Source organism: Manis pentadactyla, chromosome 9 (assembly GCF_030020395.1).
Source record: "Manis pentadactyla isolate mManPen7 chromosome 9, mManPen7.hap1, whole genome shotgun sequence".
NCBI lineage: Eukaryota > Metazoa > Chordata > Mammalia > Pholidota > Manidae > Manis > Manis pentadactyla.
Genome location: NC_080027.1, coordinates 101,601,101 through 101,627,392, shown reverse-complemented (window position 1 = coordinate 101,627,392; position 26,292 = coordinate 101,601,101). Strand labels below are relative to the sequence as shown.

At 33.5% G+C, this 26,292-nt stretch overlaps 1 protein-coding gene across 4 annotated transcripts in view; it reads right to left on the bottom strand.

The window, feature by feature from the left end:
• Window positions 1-26,292, bottom strand: part of SUCO (SUN domain containing ossification factor) — a 102,577-nt gene that overhangs the window by 57,035 nt on the left and 19,250 nt on the right. For all 4 annotated transcript variants that reach the window (XR_008999344.1, XM_036918465.2, XM_036918467.2 and 1 more), the window contains exons 2-9: window positions 17,532-17,640; window positions 15,723-15,833; window positions 13,489-13,643; window positions 11,982-12,116; window positions 11,601-11,751; window positions 5,812-5,935; window positions 5,072-5,196; window positions 3,907-3,974 (exon numbers count right to left, since the gene is read on the bottom strand). Coding sequence is in view for 3 of the 4 variants with exons in the window: in XM_036918465.2 (XP_036774360.2) it covers window positions 3,907-3,974; window positions 5,072-5,196; window positions 5,812-5,935; window positions 11,601-11,751; window positions 11,982-12,116; window positions 13,489-13,643; window positions 15,723-15,833; window positions 17,532-17,640 (978 nt within the window). In the remaining variant the exon portion in view is untranslated. The remainder of the gene's footprint in view (window positions 1-3,906; window positions 3,975-5,071; window positions 5,197-5,811; window positions 5,936-11,600; window positions 11,752-11,981; window positions 12,117-13,488; window positions 13,644-15,722; window positions 15,834-17,531; window positions 17,641-26,292) is intronic.

The following is a 26,292-nucleotide window of genomic DNA, read 5'->3' as shown; positions in this document are numbered from 1 at the left end:
GTATTAATTTTTTAAATTGCACACTTATTTTAAAATTAACAGCTTCCCACAGGTCCAGATGGTTTTACAGTAGAGTTCCATACTTAGAACGTATCTACGGTACAAATGAATTTAACAAAAGATACACCATACTTTCAGGAAACAATTTTAAATTAGTAATAACAACCTTACCGAAAGACATTAAACACAACTTAAAGATATGTCCTATTTATAGATTAAACTCAATATTGTAGAGAAAACTCAGTATCTGAAAGTCATCTAATATTCAATATAATTCCAAACAAAATCTGACATGGTATTTTGGGGAACTCAACAGGGTAAGTCTAATACTTTAAAGAAACAGAAGAAGAAAAATACCAAGTTAGTCGTGAAGACTATGGTGCAAAAACTTACCCTGCCAGAGGTTAAGATCTGTAAATCTAAAGAAAGATGGGTATTACTGAAGGTCATTAAACTGACCAGTAGAAAAGAACAGAGTACAGAAACAAACCCATATAAGGAAATCTTATGATAAAGGAAGGACTGTAAATCAAAAGGAAAACTGTGAACTACTGAATAAATGATTACCTAAATGGAAAAATGGGGAGGGGAAAATGAATCCCTCCTATTTACCATATAACTATTCCACTGGGATTACAAACCTAAATGTGAAATACAAAAGTTTTTAGATCTAGAGAAAAGATAATATATTTTAATGTCAGATCATTTAAAAATCCAAAATTTTAAGAAATCCAAAATTATAAGAGAGATACATTCAACTACTTTAAATTTAAAAGTTTCCATTCATCAAGACACTATTAAGAAACTGAAAAGACAAGTCACAAAATGGAGAAAATATGTGCGACATAACTTATGTGTCCTTTCCACAGTTAAGATAGACTATTACATTGTATCCATTCTATAAGATAAACTGCTAAGTCATATCTTGATTTCTAGAAGATAAGAAAAAAAAACAAATATATTAATAGAAGACAGGAAAAGACAAGCATTTCAGAGGGGGAGGAAAAACTGGCCAATGAAAATATGCTCAATCTCATTAGTGATCAGGGAAGGACATCTTTCTAGATGAAAAGCTCCCTAGCAGCGGAGAGCTCAGCCTATTTTGTGAAACAATATTATTCCAGTACTAGCAGCATCACATAACAGGTGCTCAATAAACATGGAATGAATGAATTAATTAATTGAATGAGTGAGTGAATGGACAAATAGGAAGACTCAAAATTCTAAAATGTCAATTACCCTGAAATCCACAGAGATTTGATACAATTCCAATAAAACTGTCAGCATGATTTTTTATAGAATTTGACAAGATCATTCTAAAGTTTAAAAGAAAAAACAAAGGGGCAAGGGTAATGAATACACTTCTTATTCAACCAGATATAAAAGACTTATAAGCTATAGTGAGACTGTGTAGTCCTAATTTAGCTGGGCCAACCCTTTTACATCAGGTGAAATCAGTTAAAAGTGTTCTGAGGTTCTTTAATTATTTGATGAAAAGACACAAACATAAATAAGCAAAGAATAAAATATACAGTCAACATATATACACAAATACATGCTGTCTGGCAGAAATATTAAAATACAAATAGGTAACTATGATCACTTACTCTGCAAGCTAGAATAAAACAAAATGATTACCTTGTATAACTTCATCCCAGCGTATCTTTGCTTGAAATACAAAATTTTAGGGCAAAAAACCTGAGTTGCTATTGACTGTAGAGGTTTTTACAAATAAAAACAAAAACCTAAAAATAACATTTTGATTATAATCTCAGATAACCAGTTCCTCAAATTCAATTTACAGGCAAATATTAAGTTTTTAAAATTATCCCTCAAAACTCTTGGTTTGGTGTTAATTTTTAAATTGAACCAAAATACACGTATCATCAAAAGGAGTTCAGTCTTAGAATAGAAAAGAATAAACATTATCTTTAAAGTTTAAAGAGTTTCTCTTTAAATTAAAAAAAAATTTAATATATATTTAGTAAATTGATGGTGGTGATTCACCTCAATTCTTTTTTAAATAGCTGCTTTTGAGCAATAAAAACAAGTACTCTAAGAAAACTGTTGGTATATCACATATATTTCCCCCCATAAATCTGTTCCTTTTCCTATATTCTTAGTTAGTGATAGAATCACAAATCCAAGCAGTGAAGCCAAAAACTGGGAGATTTCCTAGATGCCTCTCTTTTCACATCCAATTACTAAGAGCTGTAACTTTAGTCTGCTATATATCTTTTCTTTACCCTCCTCTTCCGTATAAAATGGCCAGTGCCTTAGTTAAAATCCTCATTTCTCACTTGAGCCACAACAACAGGTTCCTAACTGGTTTCCCTGCTTCTAACTACATTCTGCTCTGGGCCATGCTTTGAGGACAAGCCTTCTTAAAATGCCAGTGAGATCATGTCACCCCCTTACATAAAACAAACACTACCCTCCTTATAACCTGTAAGATAAACTTCAACATATTTTAAGATGGGTATACCCAGCATTGGATGGCCTGGTTATTGCTAAACTAACTCACCTTCCATGATTACTCTAACTGTATCTTTATTCTTGTCATGACAAAGGTAACTTCTTCAGGTTGTTTCTATTTGTAGTTGTCCAGATGAACCATTGCTCCTTTTAGCACTGTCTCCTTATTCTTACAGTTCCTAAATACCTCTGCTTCTCTTATCTAAGACTTCCTATGAATCTTTCAAGATGCAGCTCAGAAATTATACCTCTTTCAGGAAGCCCTCTCTCATCCTCTCTTGTAGTTACTTAACATCTCTGTTCCTAAAACCCTTTCAGCAGTACTTTTTATGCCATTTCTTAATTGCTTTACTAGATCTGTCACTGCTTTGTGACCTCCTTAAAAAGAAAGGCATTGTTGAAAACCATGGAGTTGTTCAGCACCTCTGCTGTTAGCCAGGAGACCTGAGACACACAAAACTTCCTTCGTCAACACGGAGAACCAGCAGGAGGAGCAATGCTTTGGAAAGTCCGTTTTTGTCCCTGCTTTTGCTTTGGATTATACCTCACCAGCCACACAAACTGCATTTTCTTACCAAAAAGTCACCACTAACCTCCTTGAGAAGCTCACAAGAAACAAAGTGAGCTTTTCTTAGAAATTTCCCCCAAGGGACACTGGAATTCTTTGTTAAACCACAGGGGAAAAACAACCCTGTTTTAAATCCTCTTATTCTTTTGGGTCATCACAAAGAAGGAACTAAGAAGCAGGATAGAAGCAACTTACAAGTAATGGAAATGGTACAGAGTTTGACAATGAGTCAGTAGCACAAAAGAAGTGGCATTTATCTAGCACTATAACCCTGCCTGCCTCTGAAGAAACTGGCTTCACTGTATATATATATGTGACTATTTACATGTAACCAGCATGGGAACTTTTAGGGGACTCTAATAAGAAAACCCAATTTTCAAGGGTGGTGGTGTTAATAAATGCACTGTGGCCAGTGTAAAGAAAACCCCTTGCAGTTGTGGACATTCGTATTCCTGACCAGATGCCATTTCTCCCACTCTTCCTTTATGTCCAAACTGGTATTTTTTAAAGTACTAAAAAGAAATATTAATGTATGTCAAGTTTTAACAAAACTGTATTTGTAAAGCAATTTTGTAGTCTAAGTATTGTCATACAATGTTCAAAACCCCAGCCAATGACCAGCAGTTGGTACGAGGTAATTTTTGACATTTTGTAAAAGCCCATTCTTGGGACAAAAAAAAAAAAAGAAAGGCATTGTCTTCAATTTTATATTGCAGGACATAAGATACATACACCATCAGCACCTATCAAGCGTAAGTGCTTATTAAGTGACAACATGAGCAAATCAATCTAATCCTAACATAAAAGCTTAGCAGGGTATGTACATATATAGAATGTGCTTAATTAAATTTTATATTACTTACCAAATTTTAGTGCTGCAAGGATTCAACATATAAAGATCCATATTTTCTATAAGAATAGCAGATGTGCTCTATTTTAAAAAGGGGGAAGGGAATAAATTACTTAAGGAAAAATATTTAATTCAACTCTAAAGTTTTCCAGGATTTATGTATTTTTAGATCTTATAATACACCTAAGACTGTGAAACACTCATTTGGGAAGAAAGCATAAAAATGTCTAAAATTTACCATTATGTCTATAGTGCTAAGTTGGCCTTATAACAAAACATCTAAAATAAAACATTTGTTACTATAAAGAAAAAATGTTTTTCTATTACTATTTCCTTTTTAAAATTTCACACAGGTTTTAAAAGTTAAAAGGTAGGGTGCATGCCCTTCAGTAGGTGAATGGATAAATGAATAGTGGCCCATCAAGACAATATTATAACAATGTTAGTTATTCAGCACTAAAAAGAAATGAGCTCTCTAGCCATGAAGACATGGACAAAACTTAAATGCATATTACTAAGTCAAAGAAACCAATCTGAAAAGGCTACATACAGTATGATTCCAACTATATGACATTATGGGAAAGATAAAACTATGGAGACAGTAAAAAGATCAATGGTTGCTAAGAGTTGGGGGAAGAAGAGATGAATAGATGGAGGAACACAGAAAAAGAGAATTTTTAGAATAATAAAAATACTCTGTATGACAGTGTAACAGTGGATACATGTCATTATCCATTTGTCCAAACTCACAGAATGTATAGTAAGCATGAACGTTAATGTAAACTATGGACGCTGGGTGATGATAATATGTCAGTGTACATTCATCAGCTGTAGGAAATGCACCACTCTGGTGAGGGATATGCTGACACTGAGGAAGGCTGTGCATGTGTGGGACGAGGGGTCATATGAGAAATCATACCAGCCTCTCAATTTTGCTGCTCAAAAAAAAAATTAAGTCTTTAAAAGAAAAACAAAAACAAAAACAAAACACAGGGTGCAATGTATCAACCAATATAACTAAGAATTCACACAAGAAAATGTCTTTAAAAGCATAATCCTGCATTTATTAGTAGGGTAGGGAAAAATTGTATTAAAATTAGTTTCCCAGCAAACCACTGTCTTTATTTAATAAAGTTACTAGTCTCCTATTTGTATAGAAGAATTCTATATTTAAGTACCTTGGCTTCTGGATTAGCTGCCAAAATTTTGGCACCACATTCTACTGAGGCATAATTATTTCGATTTTTCTGGACCTTTTTCGTGGCATGTAGACCTCCACCAGAAGATGGATGCATTGACTGACCTGCAGACAAACCTTATTATAAACATATGTATTTATAATGATGGTGATTGAAAACACCCCCAGCAAACAATGATCTCAAAAGCAACAAGCTGCTGTCTAGAGAAGAATAGGTTTCAATGTTTAAGAGTATTTTTAAAAACGCCTAAGAAGTTCAAAATACTTCACCTCAATAGCTTTAAAATATCCCCAATAAACAAATTAACTACAAAATCCACATTATTTGATTTGTGTCTAAGTAATATAATTCACAAAATGAACCTAATCCATGAGAATCAAAAATTTTTGCATATATATTTTATTACATTAAGGATGAATACTATCCTTCTAACTCTAACCCCAATATTAAGAATTTATTACTCAGACTTATTCTACAACAGCAAAAATAAAGTGTAATAATACTTTAATACTTTGAAGCTTTATGGCTTAGAACTTTCCATTCCTCAATCTTCTTAAAGATTGAGATGAAAACTACTGCTTTGCCCACTTTATCTATTTAATCCTTATTTAATAATTAATAAAAATGGAATTTAAGTTTTATTTTGCCCATTAAAAAGAGAAATGCATACTTAAACCAGACCCTTTGAACACAAAAGAAGAATCATAGTGTTTCCTTACTTTTTTCTTTTTCTACTTCCATAACTTTCTTTTTCCATTCATCAAAAGTTGGTATATCTTCTGGGTCTTTGGGACCTATTACAGATGAAGGGTCAATTTCTCCTGGTTTTGTATAATCAGAACTCTGAAAGAAATATCAAAATAAACAGATTTCAACTCTCAAAGAATACAGAGAAAACATTAAATAAATTACAGAAGCAAATAACAAATATTCTGTCAAATTAAAGTCTAATTTTATAATGAATGATAAATAATATTTTGAGAAAACAAAAAAATCTAAAAAGAAAACTTTGGTTTACTTAAAAGTTGAGTTTCTCCTGAAAGAATTGATCTCGACCTAAGCACCACAGGATGCATTCCTACACATCAACAATGTAAGTATAGTTGTAAAAAACCTTGTATTATATCCTAAGGAAGCAATTACTCATACATACTGTATAAATTAATAAATACTATAGTTGTAGTACATCCACCTTAAAATCTAAGTTAACATAATATATACATTAAAGGAAGTTATTTTTAGATGCAGTTTATTGTTTCTGCAAAATCATTAACAGGAAATACCATTTACATAAAAGTTTTAAGGTGGATGTAAAAACATCAAGGCATAAAACAAACTTTTTAAGAAAATATAGGAAAACATCTTCATGATTCAGGCCATAAAAGGATTTGACAAGATGAAGAAAGAATAAATCACTTTAAAAAAAGGCTGATACATTTGGCTGGATTAAATTTAAAAAATTAAATATACTGAGAGACTATAAACTATATGTTACAAAAGCCAAAGACTAAAAGAAGTATTTGCAACACATTCAGCCAACAAAGAATTATTACCAACTATTGACTGCCTGTAAATCAATACTTAGGGGTGGGGAGGGACAGTAATACAGCAATGAGAAATTACAAAATACTCAACCTCAATAATAATCTGGGAATGCAAAAGAAAACCAGAGATACCCAATAAATTACACCAAGCTGATGCAGTTTAAAGTGTGACAGCCTGCAGATGACATGATATTGTACATAAAAAAACCCTAAAGAATCCACTCCAAAACTACTAGATCTAATATCTGAATTCAGCAAAGTTGCAGGATGCAAAATTAATACACAGAAATCTGTTGCTTCCCTGTACACTAATGATGAACTAACAGAAAGAGAAATCAGGAAAACAATTCTATTCACAATTGCATCAAAAAGAATAAAATACCTCAGAATAAACCTAACCAAGGAAGTGAAAGACCTATACCCTGAAAACTACAAGACACTCTTAAGAGAAATTAAAGAGGACACTAACAAATGGAAACTCATCCCATGCTCTTGGCTAGAAGAATTAATTTGTCAAAATGGCCATCCTGCCTAAAACAATCTACAGATTCAATACAACTCCTATCAAAATACCAACAGCATTCCTCATCAAACTGGAACAAATAGTTCTAAAATTCATATGGAACCACAAAAGACCCCAAGTAGCCAAAGCAATCCTGAGAAGGAAGAATAAAGCAGGGGGATCTCACTTCCCAACTTCAAGCTCTACTACAAAGCCACAGTAATCAAGACAATTTGGTACTGGCACAAGAACAGAGCCACAGACCAGTGGAACAGAATAGAGAGCCCAGATATTAACCCAAACATATACGGTCAATTAATATATGATAAAGGAGCCATGGATATACAATGGGGAAATGACAGCCTCATCAACAGATGGTGCTGGCAAAACTGGACAGCTACATGTAAGAGAATGAAACTGGATCATTGTCTAACCCCATACACAAAAGTAAATTTCAAAATGGATCAAAGACCTGAATATAAGTCATGAACCCATAAAACTCTTAGAAAAAAACATAGGCAAAAATCTCTTGGACATAAACATGAGCAACTTCTTCATGAACATATCTCCCCAGGCAAGGTAAACAAAAGCAAAAATGAACAAGTGGGACTATATCAAGCTGAAAAGCTTCTGTACAGCAAAGGAGATCATCAATAGAACAAAAAGACATCCTACAGTATGGGAGAAAATATTCATAAATGACATATCCGATATAGGGCTGACATCCAAAATATATAAAGAGCTCATGCACCTCAACAAGCAAAAAGCAAATAATTCAATTAAAAAATGGGCAGGGGATACGAACAGACAGTTCTCCAAAGAAGAAATTTAGATGGCCAACAGGCAGGTGAAAAGATGCTCCATATCACTAATCACCAGAGAAATGCAAATTAAAACCACAATGAGATATTAGCTTACACCAGTATGGATCGCCACCATCCAAAAGACAAACAGTAACAAATGTTAGCGAGGATGTGGAGAAAGGAGAACCCTCCTACACTGCTAGTGGGAATATAAATTAGTTCAACCATTGTGGAAAGCAGTATGGAGGTTCCTCAAAAAACTCAAAATAGAAATACCATTTGACCCAGGAATTCCACTTCTAGGAATTTACCCTAAGAATGCAGCAGCCCAGTTCGAAAAAGATATATGCACCCCTATGTTTCTCACAGCTCTATTTACAATAGCCAAGAAATGGAAGCAACCTAAGTGTCCATCAGTAGATGAATGGATAAAGAAGATGTGGTATATATACACAATGGAATATTATTCAGCCATAAGAAGAAAACAAATCCTACCATTTGCAACAACATGGATGGACCTAGAGGGTATTATGCTCAGTGAAATAAGCCAGGTGGAGAAAGACAAGTACCAAATGATTTCACTCTTATGTGGAGTACAAGAACAAACAAAAAACTGAAGTAACAAAACAGCAGCAGACTCACAGAACCCAAGAATAGACTAACAGTTACCAAAGGGAAAGGGACTGGGAAGGGAGGGACAAGGGGCAAAAAGGAGCATTACTATTAGCAGACATAATGTAGAGGGGGACATGGTGAGGGCTGTACAACACAGAGAAGACAAGTAGTAATTCTATAGCATTTTACTACGTTGATGGACAGTGACTGGACTGTAATGGGGTATGTGGTAGCGGCTTGATGATGGGGGGAGTCTAGTAACCATAATGTTGCTACTGTAATTGTAGATTAACGATACCAAAAAAAAAAAAAAGTGTGACAGCCTGTCGCCAAGGGTGGCACGTCTGTTGAGCCATGAGATATCTATTAGACTGCTGAAGGGAGTTTAAAAGTTAACAATGTAAGTAAAGATGTGCATACCCTATGACCCAGTAATTTCATTCTTTTGTATAAATATCATTGAAAACATGGACATGTGCCTTAAAAAATATGCATAAGAAGGCTTGTTGCAGCATTGTTTGCAATATCAAGAAATTAGAAACAACCTAAATATCCATTAATTGAAGAACAGAAAAACCATAGAGTCAAATACACATGGTAGAGCAAAAAACAATGAATTGACAAATCTGAAAAACAATGTTGAATAAAATAATACTCAAAGCAAGAATGGTAACATTTTATGTTGGTTTCAAATACCAAATAAATAATAGCATGTACTGTTTACAGTAATACAATTTTGGAAAAAATTTTAAAACATGTTCTTAAGCAAAACAAAACAAAGCAAAATAACACACCCTGAATTCAAGAGAGTGGTTGTATCTGAAAAGAGAAGAAATATCAACTGGGGAAGGGCATATGATTCAATCTGTAACTTTTTTCCTTAAACTGAATAGTGTATGCAAGGATGTTCACTATATTATTTAATATTATTTAATTATTTTTGTATTCCTAAAGCATACTATCTATTTACTAACAGTAACTTGAGAAATGTACAAAATCTATTTAGACCACTTACTCTGGTAAATAGCACAAGTCTTATATATTATACATTTGCTACATTAGGGCATGTTTTTGAGTCATAATACTAATTAGCATATTAATGTAATATTAATATAATACTAACATACTAATACAAATACCCATAATCTTCCTTTAGGAAGACTTAGCAAATTGGTTCCTTTATAACCTCCATGTGGGTATTAAAAAAACATAGCAGAAAGTAAGATTAAAGAGCTAGTATTACCACCAATCCAATTTAAAAATTATATAATAAAAATCTAGTTTGAATGAAAAAATAAACAAGAAACATATATTTTAAAAATTTAGCCTAGCTGAGATACTTAAGGTAAAGCCCAAATACTAAAAAGAAATAAAACAACAAGAACATACACACACTCCTTTGAGGCCCAGGCAAAGCAACCACTATTACCTCTTAGCAACAAATTAAAAAATTAAACAATGCAATAAAATCACTTTGGAGGGCACTATCTATAAGCACGACAAACAGGGTCTTGAAGATCTTTGAGAAAACAGGGATAGCACAAGATCTACTCGCATCAAAAAACAAACTCTCTCCCAGTCACACAAACTTAACCTGGCAGAATTAACCCTGAAAGGCTAATACACAAACCTACTAGATATTTCAAAATGTGCTCATTATCTGACAATTTTCCCGGGATACTAATTTATATAGGAGGTAATTAATCCAGTTAAAACATACACCCACTTGTCTCTTAGCAAACTCACAAAACACTTAAGTCCCCTCATAATGAAGAGCAGTTTAGTATCCCAATAGTTAAGGAGAATAAGCAAATAGGACAAAACTGGCTGCCATATTTACATTTGACATTAAATAGCTCCTAACTTTGGTCATGCTTGTCTAGTTTTATTTATGGCTGTGGTATGTGATAAATGAACTGTAACATGTGCTTGATTTGGGTTCAATGGGAAAATTAGCTCCTTTAAGATGCTGGATTATGAAATGCTGAGCTCCTGTATTTATAAAAGCATCATAGAAATAGCTGGTCCAGTGACACTAAAAGTCTCAAGAATGAAGATTAGTTAGTTGTGAGTACAGGTTTACTGAAAATATGCACAAGGAGGTAGAGAACAGAAGACCCAAATTAAAAAGGAACAAATGTGGATGTGACACTCAGCACTTTGAACCATTCTTTGATTTTGTGAAGTTCATGGACTGGCCTTCATCTCTTTTCCTTAGGTACTTCTTACCTGAAGGGAGCCTAGGTTCTCTGTCAGTATTTCTTCAAGAAATTTTGCACTGGCTTCTACATGAAGTCAAAGTAGAACTCAAAAGGGGAAAGAAAGTAAAACTGCTACACTGTAAGTCCTGACTTTATTATAAGAATCACACTCCTCAAAATAAGCTGGTTTAGTTGTATTTTGCAAACAAATAACAAAAGGTAAAATGTCCCTTTAAAATAATGCTGCTTCATATGGAGAAGACAAGTAATGACTATAGCATCTTACTATGCTGATAAGACAGTGCTGCAATGGGCGGGGGGAGGGGGTGAGGACTTGATAATATGGGTGAATGTTGAAACCACAATGTTGTCCATGTGAAACCTTCATAAGATTACATATCAATGATACTTTAATTAAAAAATAATAATAATAATAATTCTCCTTCATGAGCCTAAATTTAACTTTGTATTACTGAGTTAAACTTATATTCTAAAGATACTTACATTGAATAATCATAGCTCCTATATACCTCTCTAAGACAGGGCTTAAATAAGAACTTTGTGTGTCTGGTATCAAACAACTGATGGTGGCAGAAAACCATTTAATTATATATAACCAAGGGGAGTTTATGCTTAGAACAATTTTATATAAAACAGTGTACTAGCAATAGTACCATTAAGTAACAATCTGCGCTTAGGGAGTTCAGCTCACCACAGTTCTACATTCATCATTAACTCCTTAATCCCTGACTTAATGACAAATATGGTTAGCAAATTACTTTAGCTAATAACAAAACCGAATTGTATAATAAAGTAAGAGACAGGGCAAGTTTATATACTTACCTCATTTTTTAAATTATCTGAAGCATTCAATGCAGATTTTGGGTCACCACCACCCTGATCACTTGCTGAAACTTTTGATTCAAATTCTGATTTTGTTATCTTTCCTTTGCCATGTGAAGATGATATATTTTCTATATGCTGGCCAACAAGGCTATTTGAAACCAAAAGACACAGCAAATGAATGAACTTCAGCTAAAAAACAAGCTTATGCAATCTAAGCCATTATAATTATCATGTACAAAGTAAAGCAAGAAAGGAGCACAAAGAGATCAGCTTCCTGTCCATCATAAAGTGGATTTAAGCAAGTACTAAAGACCATTCAAACGTGACACTGCTGTTACTACAGAATCATACAAAAGGCCAACAAATGTTTGCACCTACCTTTCAGGTGGACTGACAAAGGAAGGCTGGTCAACTGGAGTATCTGTATCAAAGGCCTCACCAACATCACAATCAGTTTCAGATTGCTCAGTTTCACTTGGTTTGGCTCTAGGAATAGTACCAGATTTTTCTTCACTAAAAATGGAAACAAAAAAAGACAATCTAGCAATTTAATGAACATAATGAAGTGTAAGTTGAAAATGATATTAGTGATTTCCAAAACATTATCTAAGCCAGAGATGTACATTTTACAATTTTGCAGACTGTTCAAGAATTCACTTACTTTATTTCAAATTTTGTAGAGTCAATTGTTGACTCTTGATGTGTAAGTGTGCCCTTGGCCTCTAAACGGCTAATTACCATATTTTAAAAGACAATATTACAGGTTAATATTCGGTCTTATCAAAAGTAAGATTTTTAAATTATTTGTTCTAAATGTACCTTCTTTAACATTTCATGTCAGTATATTCTACCAATGTTAGACTTGTTACCTATAGTTATATAAAAAAAAAATCATTCATTATCTCAAAACATTTCACTCAATTTCTTAAGGGACTTTTAGAATTTCATTTTAAAAATATATATCCTAATATTTTTCCCTACCTTGCTTCTATTTCACTGAACAGTCATGTGAAATATAACACAGAAAATAAGATATCCTGTTCAAATATAAGGTATTTAGCCTTAAAATCTTTCTGGAATAAGTATTTAATATTTAAAATTTTTTAATGCTACCATTATTTCTAAGCACGTCTTGTTCCCTTGTCCCTTACTAGGAAAGACTCCTAAATGGTAACTATAACATCTTTTGTGTACAGCTCCTTCAATCCAGTCCCCCTTACACTCTTGAGAACAGATGTTTAAAAAATGCTTGTGGTAAAAAACAAACAAAGTGTAGAAATGATAACGACATTAACCAACACATACATTCTTACTATGTGTCAGATATTGTCTTATGTATTTTATATATACTGACTCGTTTGATAAAGGCAATGCTTAAGGTAGTATGAAGAGAACGGAATTTTTTGTTCTTTGTATTTTGCTAGAAGGAGCTAAGAGGAATATATAATAGATTTTCCAAATTAAGGAAACTTTAAGCCTAAATCTTCTGAAGGCTGATTATCAAGTTTGAAAAAGGCAGCTACTCACCCAAAAGACGTAATTATGAATGGCGTGCCACAGTAATATTTAAATGGAAATGAATAATCTGACATTTGTATTTTTGATAATTATAGGGAAGATTATTCAAATAAGTATACTGTGTTACAAACCTCACTTTACCTACATAATGTAGAGATATTACAGCTGGGATCTAATCAGTTTCACTAAGGAAGGCAGCAAAATAGTCGTAAGATCATTACATTAAAAAATAATAACAAAACAGGCATTGTAACTTAGGTTTGCTATATAACCTAAATTTCAAATCTGAGTATCAAGCTGTCTTACCCTACAAAGAAATGTTTCTATCATTATCTAATGAGATTCTTTTTTCTTTGTAATGACTTACTCAAGCTTTGAGATTGGAGTGATCTCTGAGGTAGATGAACTGGAAATATTTTCAATGTCTTCACTGCTCACAACTACATTGGAAGAATCTTCCTGTGGATCAACTGTAGGGACTGTCTCAATCACAGATGGACTTAACTTTTTTGACTCCATCTCCTGTTTTAAAAAAAGTCAGTTATACTAAATGCTGAAATTAATAATTATCTCTCAAGCTGAGCAGGATTTTGTAAAAAGTATGTCTTGAAGTGACAGAAAAAGGAATGTTAACTGAAAAAGTACTTTTATAAAAATCTTTTCTTCTAATACTATCTAAGGAATATTTCATGTTAAATTAGAGACTCTACACATTTTTCATGGCATTTCATAAACCAAGACAAAGGACCTTGTCTTTCTTCTGTCTTATTTCCTATTCTGTATCAGGATCTACGGTTATTTTCTTCTCATTATAATTAGTTAATGCTGGTAACAACATAGAAATGCTGTGTAAATACACAAAATAATACAACATGTAATTCCTTCCCCTGACCAGCTTAGAAGATAATGTATATAAATAAACAATATCATAAGGCACGTACAAGTAGCATTACAAAACAATACATGACTCTTGCTGCTTCTTCCATCCTGGATGCTCTGACCCGTCCAAAACACATCTTAAATCTACCTAACACCTTACTTATATTTGAAAACCTCTATCAGCACTCCCTCCCCCATAATCAGCCCTAAATAGAGTTAGCCACTCCCCTTCCCCTATGCCTCTGCTGTTCTCTGTACAGACTTAACAGAGCATCTGTAATACCTCAGTTGTCCTTATTTATGTCTCCTTCCCTTCTTCAACTATGCTATAACTGTCTTTTTTTTGAGTAAGGACTATATGCTCTTATCTTCACATTCCCATTGTCTACCACAGTACCTAGCACACAGAAGACATTTAATGCCCAATAAGGAATATCAAGTGAGAGGTAGTCAGACTATGGACTATTATGGACTAGAAGAACTAGGACTCTGAAAAAAAGGAGAAGCAGGATGGGAGCAGAAAGAAAAGACCAGGCAATCAAAAGAATAAAAAATGTGATCATTTGGGGAATTACTTATACTGGAATAAAAATTCATAAAGGAATGAAAACAGTTTGCATTTCATGGTGGATGCCTTGAGCAAAAGACTATTACATTATTATCAAATACTTTATTGTGATTTCACCATTTATATTACCATTTAAATATTTTATTATTTAATTTAAAAATTGAGATATTTTACACTCTTTTTTTTTCTTATACTAATTCTCCAAAATCTCAATTTGGATAAGCTGCATGTCTAGTGCTCAACAGCCTATACAGCTAATAGCTACTGTATTGAACAGCATAGGTCTAAAACATGCAGTACTCACATCAAAGAATTTGAATAAGAGTATATACCATGACACAAGTTCTAGAAAGTGAACAATGGTGGGACTGGGACTGTTCATGATAGTCATTTAATTAGTAGAGCTAAAGAGATTACTTTTAGCTTACTCTTATGCACAAAACCTTTGACAAGTATCTTGCAGAATCCAGTAAAAAAAAGATCACTGTATCTCCCTAGATAACATAAAATAGCTCTGGCTGTATTTAAAAAAGAGAATTCCTCCTCATTTTGAGTTGAAATTTTTTTTTTAATACATGAGACAATTTTTCCTTAGTCCTTCTTCCTTCAGATCAAATATCCCCCCGGTTCCTTCAGCCATTCCTGACATTAAATAGTTTCCAGATGTTTCAGCATTCTGGTCAGCTTACATTCTGGGCTAGTTTTTAATATCTCTCATAAACTCTGATATACAAAATGGAATTACTTAAGATGTGATATGAGAAAAAAAGGGAAAAAACATATTCCACACTGGTGATAAGACTTTGGTATCAAAATACTGTGTTCTACATACAAATACTTTTTTTTATTATAAGTCAGAAAGAAATTCCCCAACATCTGAAAATCTGAAGAGATCAGACACAGTATACTGAGCCAAAACTGAACTTAAGGAAAAATGAAGACTTACACCCACTTTTCAACAAAGGTAATGGTCACATTTATTATTAAATCTGAAATTCTGCATTTTCTCTAAAGCAGCATTCTTAGCAGGTGAAGAGTATTAAGGACAGTTGCATGGTACTTCAAAAAGGAAACTATACATTATTGTGTCAAGTGGTTTGCTATCTAGTAGTTTGAAAAGGCATATCATTTAAAATCAAAGCAATATAGCTTACTTGTATATCCACACTGTCATCATCTTTTAATTTACGTTCTTCTGGAGGAATAGGTAAGTTTGAACCCACTTTTCCCAGTAATTCAGCATTGATAGGTCCCTCTCTTTCATCCTATATTGCAACAAAGAAAAAAGGCTACCTGATAAAATGTTTCACAAAACAGTCCAGAAGCAATATTAAAGCCCATCTCTTTCTACATTTTACATCCAAAACAGTGCTGTATGCATTTGACTCTAGTTATTTCTATTTTTTTGCACACTTATTGTCCTTTTCTTGCCTTCCCACTTAAAATGTACACTAAATGAGTTCAAGAACCTCATCTGATTTTTTAATAAGCATTTTAGTCCTGCCACCCCAGCTCTACGTGCTAGTCAAGACTCCTGTAAACATTTGATAAGTAAATATATGTATAGCTCTTTAACATCTCACTTTTGAACATATTCACTCTCAAGTTAGGATTTCAGATACCTTTACATCTTTAAACATATCTTCCAGCGTATAAGTTTATAAAAGCGAAGTTCATATTCATTTTTGTTTACCTAAGCCTGTGCGGCACATAGTTGGTATCTAAATGTTTACTGAAATAATAATTCCCTCCCTCAATGTTTTGCTTCAATTCATTCTTAAGTTAAATTCATATGGTCTTCAAATTTCTCATCAAAGAGATTAGATCTAAGACTTACAGACTGTGGGTGAAAGCATAAAATTATACTTTTTTTTGGAGAGATATTCAGCAAATCTTCAAAATGTTAATGCTCTATCCCCAAAATATCTTACATAACTCAAAAATTTAAATAACCCACTCTAAATATCATGCCAAAAAACAAATCCCAAGCATGTCATTGTAAGTACATGTTTACCCGCACACATGCAAATGTACACACAAACACATGCATGCACACACACAGCTGAGAAACAATGCAAAAATCTGTCAATAAAGAAACTATGACAGATGTTTAAAAAACTATGATATAGCTATATGATAGAATAAAAACGTAGCCATTCAAAAGAATACAGCAACATGAAAACATGTCCATGAGATATTATCAAGGGAAAAGGGGAAGTCAGTTTAGAATATTTATAATGACATTTTAATGAAAATTTAAATATTAGTCTATGTACTATATAGTGGTATTATCTATATCCACAGAAAATGATCTGTTTTCCCAATAGTAAACTGTGATTCTTCTGGGGAAGGAAATGAGTATCTGGGGAAGGAATTCTGGGGAAGGAAATGGGGAAGTTATTTTTGTATTTTAAAATAAGTTCATTTATTTTGGGGGGTAAGCCAAATCTAGTCAACACTCACCTTTTATCACTTAAAATTATAAATGAAAAAATAATAAATGATTTAGAGACCATGAGGTTTTTTTGGACTATCTATTCACTCCACCTAATTATATAAAACCAACTCCACAGTCACTGAATATAGACTCTCACTATAATCCTCATTTCTAATATTTTTAAATTTATAAGACAGGAGTTTATAAAAACCCTTTAACTATTTAGAACATTAAAAAGAAAGCCATTCGTTTTCACGTCTCTGAATAAGCATTACTGTTCTCCCTAACGCAGGACTAAGGATGTTACAACACTCCAAATTTAAATAATAAGAAAAAGTACAAATATATTTATAGCTTAATTTCAGAATTACCTGAGTAACTCCTCAGACTATAGCAAGGAAAATTACAAATCTCCACCAAAAATTATGACATACTATTTTTGAAATTACTCTTTTTCCAAGTGTTTTGAAGAAGTCTTAGAAAGCTGATACACAAATTACATTGTCAACTTTTATATTTAAGGTACCTTTTTCTGGAGCTGTACATTTTCATTTTCTAGTGCACAACTGTCATCTTGAGAGTAATATGATGAAGCTGAAGAACTCTCCTTACAACATACATGCCAACTGGGAAGCCTGTAAAACATACACCACCACCAAAAAAAACAAAATTGTTAAGCCAACATATTCCCTAGTGTGGGCTATAATGTAAGGCAATAAACAGTTCTCATGCTCATGCCCTTAATAATTTAACAATTTATTGATGAAGACAAATGTATATACAACAAGGGTTCTTTATTTAATGCCCTAAGAAAAAAATAAACAGTGTTATCAACATTACAAGTAAGGCATTATGAATTTCAAGACAGCACAAACAAGAAAGACTTCACAGAAGTAGTATCTGATTATAACAGAAGCAACAGAGAAAACTGCCCAAGAGCTAACCTCCTCAGAAAGTACCAGATGCCAATGATATTCTAAATTCTACCAAATACATAAGAACAGGTAACTATAAAGCAACCTAAACTATTTCAAAGTATAGAAGTTTCCAAATTATTTTTATATAGAGAACACAATAGTGACATAAGTTAACAAAAATACAAACAAATGAATATTACAGGAAAATAATACTTATGAAATCAGACACAAACTTCTAAATAAAACAATAAAAAAGGAAGTCTCAAGGTACATACCAAAGAAATTATTTTCCACTGTTACATCAAAGAGAGTTTAGCTCTGGTATTGACAACTGGTTCAAAAGAGTAATTAGTCTATTAGTTTGCCATGCAAAAATATTAAGGAAAAATATCTTATGGTTACCTCCACAGTCATCTGTTATACATCCATCAAAATTTTTTAAGTCAATAAAAGAGGAATCAGTAAGATATTTAATATGGGAAACATATTTGGCTAATATATAAGCCTAAAAGCCAGTATCATACTTAAGAAGAAACCTAAAAAAGCCCCTATTTAGCTGTGAAACAAAACAAGAATGTCCATTATCACTACAATTAACTAATATTAGGATAAAAGAGGTATACAAATGTAAAAGATGGTAAAATTGTCATTAATTGTAGATAAGTTTATAAAGGGGGGAAACAAATACAAATCACCTATTAAAAGCAGTCTTGGGCATAAAATTCTATTCCCAGGTATAAAATTAAGAAACAAATCACCAGACTCACTATCCAAACTACCAGTTGTAAGTTGAAATACAAGAAAAATCCCCATTTACAACAGAAACAATATACAAACTTAGCAAAAATTGTTCTATCACGTAGAAGTGTTTGAAGTTGCCAATATTTGGCAATTCTTTAACTTGAAAGAAAAAAGTCAATTTGACACAATTCAAGCTAATATATATGAAGATTTAAGAACTAAGTACTGAAGAGGTAAAAAGTTTTTTTTAGTTAGGCTGGCTGTAAAGTTTATACAAGTGGAATAGTTAAAAAGTTTTTACTGTGTGAAAACTAGACATCTATGGAACCACATTAATTATAATATGGTATTGAGATAAGACAGGGAAAGGTAATCCCCAGGCTGTTTGTGGAAAGAGAAATTTTAGGATGATAGCTGCACACAAAGAACAGAGAGCAACCAGTCTAAATTGGAGGTTATCAGAAGCTCTAAAAGATCCTTCTTTCTTCAGGAGGATGAAACTGCCTGTGCACGATGGCTCTTTGAAAATCTTCAGTACAGATTACATAACTGGCAGATAGGTTGTAATTAAACAGAAAATAAGCAAGCTTAATAAAACAACTCAAATATTAGTTTCAGGAAAAAAGAAAAGTAGCACAGAAAAGGAAAGTAATTTTTTATTACATGGCTCAGCTGTGAACACACACACACACATATATAGTCATAATACTATGAACGAATACTAATCTAACCTAAATTACGACAGAGCTTTATTATTACCAGCACACAGTTAAGAGAATCTGATCATATGCAGAAGAATAATACCTAAAACTGACATTAAAGCAATTATTTCAGGCAAACAATGTAAAATTAATCAGCTAAGAGATGAAAGTGGTTTCCTTGGAAAGGGAAAATGGGGAAAGGAGAAGGAGGGAATGGCTTCTTCATGGGAAAAAAAAACAGAACCTTTCAGAGCTATGACTTTTTCACATGAATATATTACTTTGATAAAAATTAAAACTAAAAAAAATCAAGAAGAACAAGGTACATAATAATATATATGGTATGCTACCATGTGTGCACATGTGTCCTGGAAATATTTGTATGTGCATAAATTTCTCTGGAATTTTTTTTTTTTAAAAAGGACACTACCTTGGTTTCCCTGAGGGAGGAAAACTGAGTGCTGAGTGACAAGGGCAATAAACAATATTTTTCACTCTATAACACAATGTTTTTTTGAATTCTGAACCACAACTATGTATTGCCAATTCAAAACTTTATATAGATGCATCATTTATTAAATATTTATTGACAGGCTTTTACACTGTTTCTCAGCCATGTGTGTACATACACCTGTGTGTATGCACGTGCATGCGTGTGCGTATGTGTGCGTGTATTAGGACAGCAAAGTTTCAGATATCCAAAACTTATGGGTACTGGAGTTCTGTGATTATATCCTTTTATTTTCCTTATTCCTTTCTGGATTTTCTAAATTTCTACCATAAGCATTACTAGTTTTATCGTCAAGAACCCTGCATGTGTTTGTATAAGGCTTAACATCCACAGTTAGTGTGAAGATGGTCCATGGATACTAAGACTCATGATCCTTGTTTTTACTACCATAAAATCAAATCCCATTACCCTAAATTCTGAGTTTTTATGAAAATGAGATTAGCATTTGAACCAGTGGACTCAGTAAACTTCCCTCCAACAGTGAGGACTGGTGATTATCCAATTCTTTGAAGAGCCTGAATAGAAAAAAGGAAGAACTAATTTGTCCTTTTTTTTTTTCTTTCCTGTCTCCCTGTTTGAGCTAGGACACCTATTCCATCTTCTCCTGCCCCTTTAAGTGGGATTTTTAACTTGAGTTTCACTGCTTATTCGGCCTTCAAACTTGGCCTGAAATATACCACTGGCTTGGTCTCTGGCTTTTGACAGGAGATTGTGGGACTTGCCAGCTTTCAAAATTACGTAATCCAATGCCACAGAGATATATATTTTTATATAAATACCTACTATATTATAAGTAAAAAATATATATAACATTAAATATATTTTATATATCTCATGAATATTATATATATTCATAGCACATATATTGATATATATTATTATCTCCTCTTGGTTCTGTTTCTAATACACCTGCATTAATATGTAATACAGTTTTTACCTATCTACCCTATTCCTCCTCTTAAGTACAGCTTTATCAATGGTATCACTTAACCACATCTAACATATCAGTTCCCTATTTAAGGACTGATGTTAAGGATGGACATGTAAGGGACAGCCTTAGCATTCTGCATAAGAAATCTAAAATAGAAATAAATAGATAAAATTACCACCAATTGATAACTTTTAAGCCAACAAAGTACAATGGAATGCCCCAAACGCACTCCAACTCTACTGAACAAGAATGAATATAAAGGGGTCCCTACTTTCAACAGTTCCCTCTGGTGGATGAAATACACATATGCCACTTTGTTAAGAACCAGTGAATCCCTTTATAATGGCTGACAGATCTTTGTTCTATGACTACATGGGTGTAATCCTATGCAATTTAGGCAACTTCCTAAATTTGTACTATGAAAATCCCAAGCAGGCTGAAGCACCTAGACTTTTAAGAAGTTCAGCACCAGAAATCACATCAAGATAAACGACAATCTGTAAGCCTCTGACATTCTCCCACAATTCAAAACGAGTGACAACTCTATTGCTATTTTTGATTTTGTGCATGTATACTCTTACACTTAAAAAAATAAACTCTTTGAAACCAATTCTATATTCTTAACCACTTTAACCCCTACTTACAAGGCCAAAACTTGCAAATATAAAGTGCTTAATAAATACTTATTCAATGAATGAGTGTTCCTGGTTGACACATAGCAGAATGGAAGCTCAGTCACTTTTTACTCCTCTCCCAGCACCACCATCACCTCCACCAGTATACCACTCCCCAACTCCCAAACCCAACTCACCCATCCACTACATCCTCACACACACACAAACTCAAAAAAGAGATCTGGAAACTAACAGGGTATTTATCCCTTTCTGCCAACTCCTCCCCACCCATGTGGCATGGATTCACTATTCATATAGAAAGAAAGGTATTAATTTTCAGAGCAGATGTAATTTCAAATCTTGTAAAAATCACATTTCAGTGCCATTTAGGATGGCAAAGTCTTACGCACTTCAATGAAACAAGTATATCATATATTGTGCTTGGTGAAACTATCACCTACATCAAGTATGAAGGTCTAAATAGTCAGTAACGTATATAAAATATGCATGTAAGAATGGTATGTGTGCTTTTCAACAAAAAATGACCATCGGATGTCCTGAGCAAGAAAAATGTTTAAAGGAATTAAAAACAGAGTAAATCTGTAATAAAATGAACTGAAGTAGAGTTCCACATGGCTGGAAAATTATCTTTACAAGAAAATTCATGTTGAGCAGATTGTAGATTTCAAGTTTTTCTTCACACAGAGTTGGAAAGAATTGTTTTGGTAACCTTATCTACTTATTATCTTACGAAAGCAGTAGTTCTACAGACGTTCTACCAATCAAATTGTGGTTTCCTTTTACATGTATGTAGTTGATGTTCTAATCTAAATGATACAACCAAGCAACATATTTAGAAAGCCCAGCAAAAACACATGGCAAACAGTCAACAATTGAATAAATTCTCTTTCCAAACTTTTTAATAAACATTTTCAACTAAAAATGTGTGTATGAATATGCTCATATACACTAAATTGCTTATATAGAATATCATTATTAAAATAAAATCATCTTCTGGGTAGGAATTTGTGAGGGTGGGAGGGGTAAAAATACTACCACATCTAGCTTTGTGTTCTCTAGCTTTATTTTTACTCTCTTTAACAGAGATCTATAAAAAAGAAACAGCTTTTCAATGACTATCCAAGAAATGTAACAAATCAGTTTTACTTATATAACTGTACATTTTTAAGTTTTGCAAGGAGAGGATCAGGTTATTAAAAAATTAGCATCATTCTCCGACATTTTAATACAGGAAGAAAAACCTGCAGCAACCATTAAGACAATTAACAAATTTCATTAAAAATCAAAATAAAAACAACTAGATCAAATTTCAAAATGCTGATATAAGTTAGAATGATCTGGTTTTTAAAAATTTATCTAAGAGCTGAAATTGCTGCACAACTTCCTCAAGAACTTTAAACATCAACAATTTCAAAAGCTCTGGCCTACAGCAAATAATTATTACAGTCTGCCATGGGGTGAAAAGTAATAAAAATAAAACTGAAGCTGGAATAACATGCAAGCATGGCTATCTTCCATTGATATTCTTTTACTTAAATGTTTCCTGGGGAAATGCTTCAAATCGTGTATTAGCAAATAATTTCTACTTTACCAACTTCCTTAGGGTACAAATTTACAAAAACCACTTTAATTTATGGGCAAGAGGTTTCACCACTGGTGTTGAATTTGGTACTCAGAAAAGCACTAATGGAGGAAAAACCTTAAAACTCCATAAAAGGGACAGAGTACTGAAGTCTTCCTATTTCTTCCAGAGGTCACAATAATGGAGGGGTATGGAGCTGCATGTTATCACAAGACGATACATTCAACCATGACAATTTGTTAGATGGCCTAGCATGATGGTTAAAAAAAAAAGGACTAGAGTCACACAGCCTGTTGATCTTGGGCTAGTTCACTGAACAATTACTTGTTTCTCTGTGCCTATTTCCTAAAATAATATTACCTATTTCATGGGACTGTTGTGAGGATTTGATGAGATAGCTTAAAGTACTCTAAACACTATACAGCATATAGTGAACATTAGAAACAATGTTTATTAAAACAAAAAAAAATTTAGATCCTAAGAGAAGGAATAAAAACAGGTGTTTCTGCCTGAGAACATGGCTCTGTAAAAATAACAAATTGATGCAGAATGCTTCAAGTTAATGTTAATTTTTACTTCTGAACATCCTCTTGCCCACTGCTCATAAGAAATAAAACTATCATAAAGTATCTTTGATACTTGATAAAACTCAAAATTTTATCCTGTCCTGTATCTTCCATAACATTGAACAAATGGTTAATTAAAAACCCATTTTGGAAATTTCTATTTATTTGCAAATGATTTTCCAGGTCAGTTTACCCAATTATGTTGTTAAATTTTGGATTCTGGCCCTGACATGAACAGAATTACATTGAGGAATTTAAATCAGTGGGTAGGTAGACTGATCCCTGTATGTGGAAGTACCTCCACACACCTACCTTCAGACACATGTTCACTTTTACTGACATACTTACAGATGATAATATGGGATGTCTTAGTTTAAAAATATTCTACTACCTGCTCCTCCCCCCAAAAAATAGCTAGGTAGAGCTTTTACATATAACATAAACATGTTCCATGTGACATACCAATGTTAAATTCTTAATTTTAACAAATGTACCATGACTATGTGAGAGGTTGCATTCAGAGAAGCTGGGTGATGGGATATGGTAAACTCTCCGTACTGAGATAGGGCAGAGAAATGGGACAAGCATCATGATTAATTTTCCAAAAAAGCTGAGATATAAATAGCATAGTAAGAACAGGAAGGATTCCATCTTAAGGTTAAAGATTCCATTTTAAAAGCATAATTGAAAAGCAAGATCCTAACATATTCCTTGGTAATCAGCCAACAACTTATCTTAAAGCAAAGCAAGCAGTCTTAACTGGTATGTTCCCACTGCTTGAGGGAAGCTACTACCTTGGAGAAGAACCAGATCAATAAATTCCTCATGTTGTTTATCTTACAGAATTATCTGGAGGACTGATTATGAAGAATGACATAGTGTCTCTCACAAGAGATAGACATCCTAAAACTGCATGACAAGCCTACATGCCCCCCCAACCACAGCCCTTTACCCCATTCCTGAAAATCCTTAAAAGACAGAATCCCCAGCTTTTTAAGATTGCTTCCTCTCCAAGTGTGCCCACACACCCCTTTCTTTGAGTGTGTACTTTTTAAATAAAGCCTTCCCACTGCTCAACTTACTGCATTTTTGACTCTGCACTCTTCCAGTGGTGTCTTTGTTTCTTTGCTATTTCATTCTATTTCCCAGACTTAAGCACAATCTTCACTCTGTCTCTGTTCTATGCCAGTTAAGTAGGGAAGGGCTACTGAGAGCTCTGATTTGAGCTTGCAAGTTCCCATCAGCTGGGTGACCTGGATGGAACTGCAGCAGTGCTATTGTGCTCTTTAAAAGCCTGCCTGAAAATCTCCTTTCTTTGCCTTCAAGAAGTTCTCAGAACATAATCTCACTTCACGCAGTGCTCAGTGAGTAAAATAATTAATTTTGAGTGAGTAAAATAATTAATTTGGCTTTCCCAAATCCCGGGGCAGTAGGGACTTAGTCCCCACAACATGTAGATCCAAGGAGACACTGGACGCCAGGTGACTCTGGCTTTAGGAGTTGGCAAGGGATATGCCCAATGCCAAGCAGGAGTTCAGTGAGCTTTCCTTCTCTCCCTCGGCTCTTTCTCTCTGCTGCCTGCAGGGTAGCTGCTTTTCATTACTATTCTCCCAATGAATTCCTTCCTTACTTATACTTGTCCAACCTGTTCGTTAATTCTTTCTCAATCAGAGTCAAGAACCCTCTCCCAGGTTGAGGTCTCATCAAGCACAAAGGGAGATCTCCCCGATTTGGATTGTCCAGCAACAGTACTATTTTTGCAAATTGTCTCTAAATCTAAAATTCTTCCAAAATAAAAGTTTCTTTTAGAAATAAGCACAATCCATGAAAGAAAAAATAATAAATTGAACATCAAAATTAAAACTTATGCAAAATACACTGAAGAAAATGAGAAGATAAGCTACTGACTGGGAAAAAATATTTACAAAGCACATATCTGATAAAGGATTTGTATCCAGTAAAAAGAACTCTCAAGACTCAATTACAAGAAACAACCCAATTTTTAAAAAATGGCAAAAGAGTCAAAGTCTCATCACCAAAGAAGGCATAAGGAGGACAAATAAACACATCAAAGATGCTCAACATCATTAGCCATAGGGAACTGCAAATTAAAACCACAATGTGGTAACACTACATACCTATCAGAATGGCTAAAATTAATAGCCTGACCATCTTGAGTATTGCAAAATATGGAAGGGCTGGAATTCTTATAAAGTGCTGGTGTGTAAAATGGGACACTCTGGAAAACAATTTGGCATTTCTTTGAAAGTGAAACATATACTACACATGATCCAACCATTCCACCCTTAGGTATTGATACTCAAGAGAAAGGAAAAAAAGGTTCATTGCAGCTGTATTTGTAATAATAAAAAACTGGAAAAAAACTCAAATGTCCATCAAAGGTACATGGATAAACAACGTGTGCTATATCCATGCAATGGAATACTGCTGAGCAATAAAAAGAAATTAACTAATACACACAACACATGAATAAATCTCAAAAATTATGATCAATGAAAGAAGCCAGACAAAAAAGAATATAGTGTATGATTCCATTTATACAGTACTGTAGAAAAATGCAAACTAAATTACAGCTACAGAAAGCAAATCAGTGATGGCCAAAAGGGCTTGCAATGGGGCATGAGAAAATTTCTGAGGGTAATTGTATGTGTTCCCTATCTTGCTTGTGATGATGGTTTCATA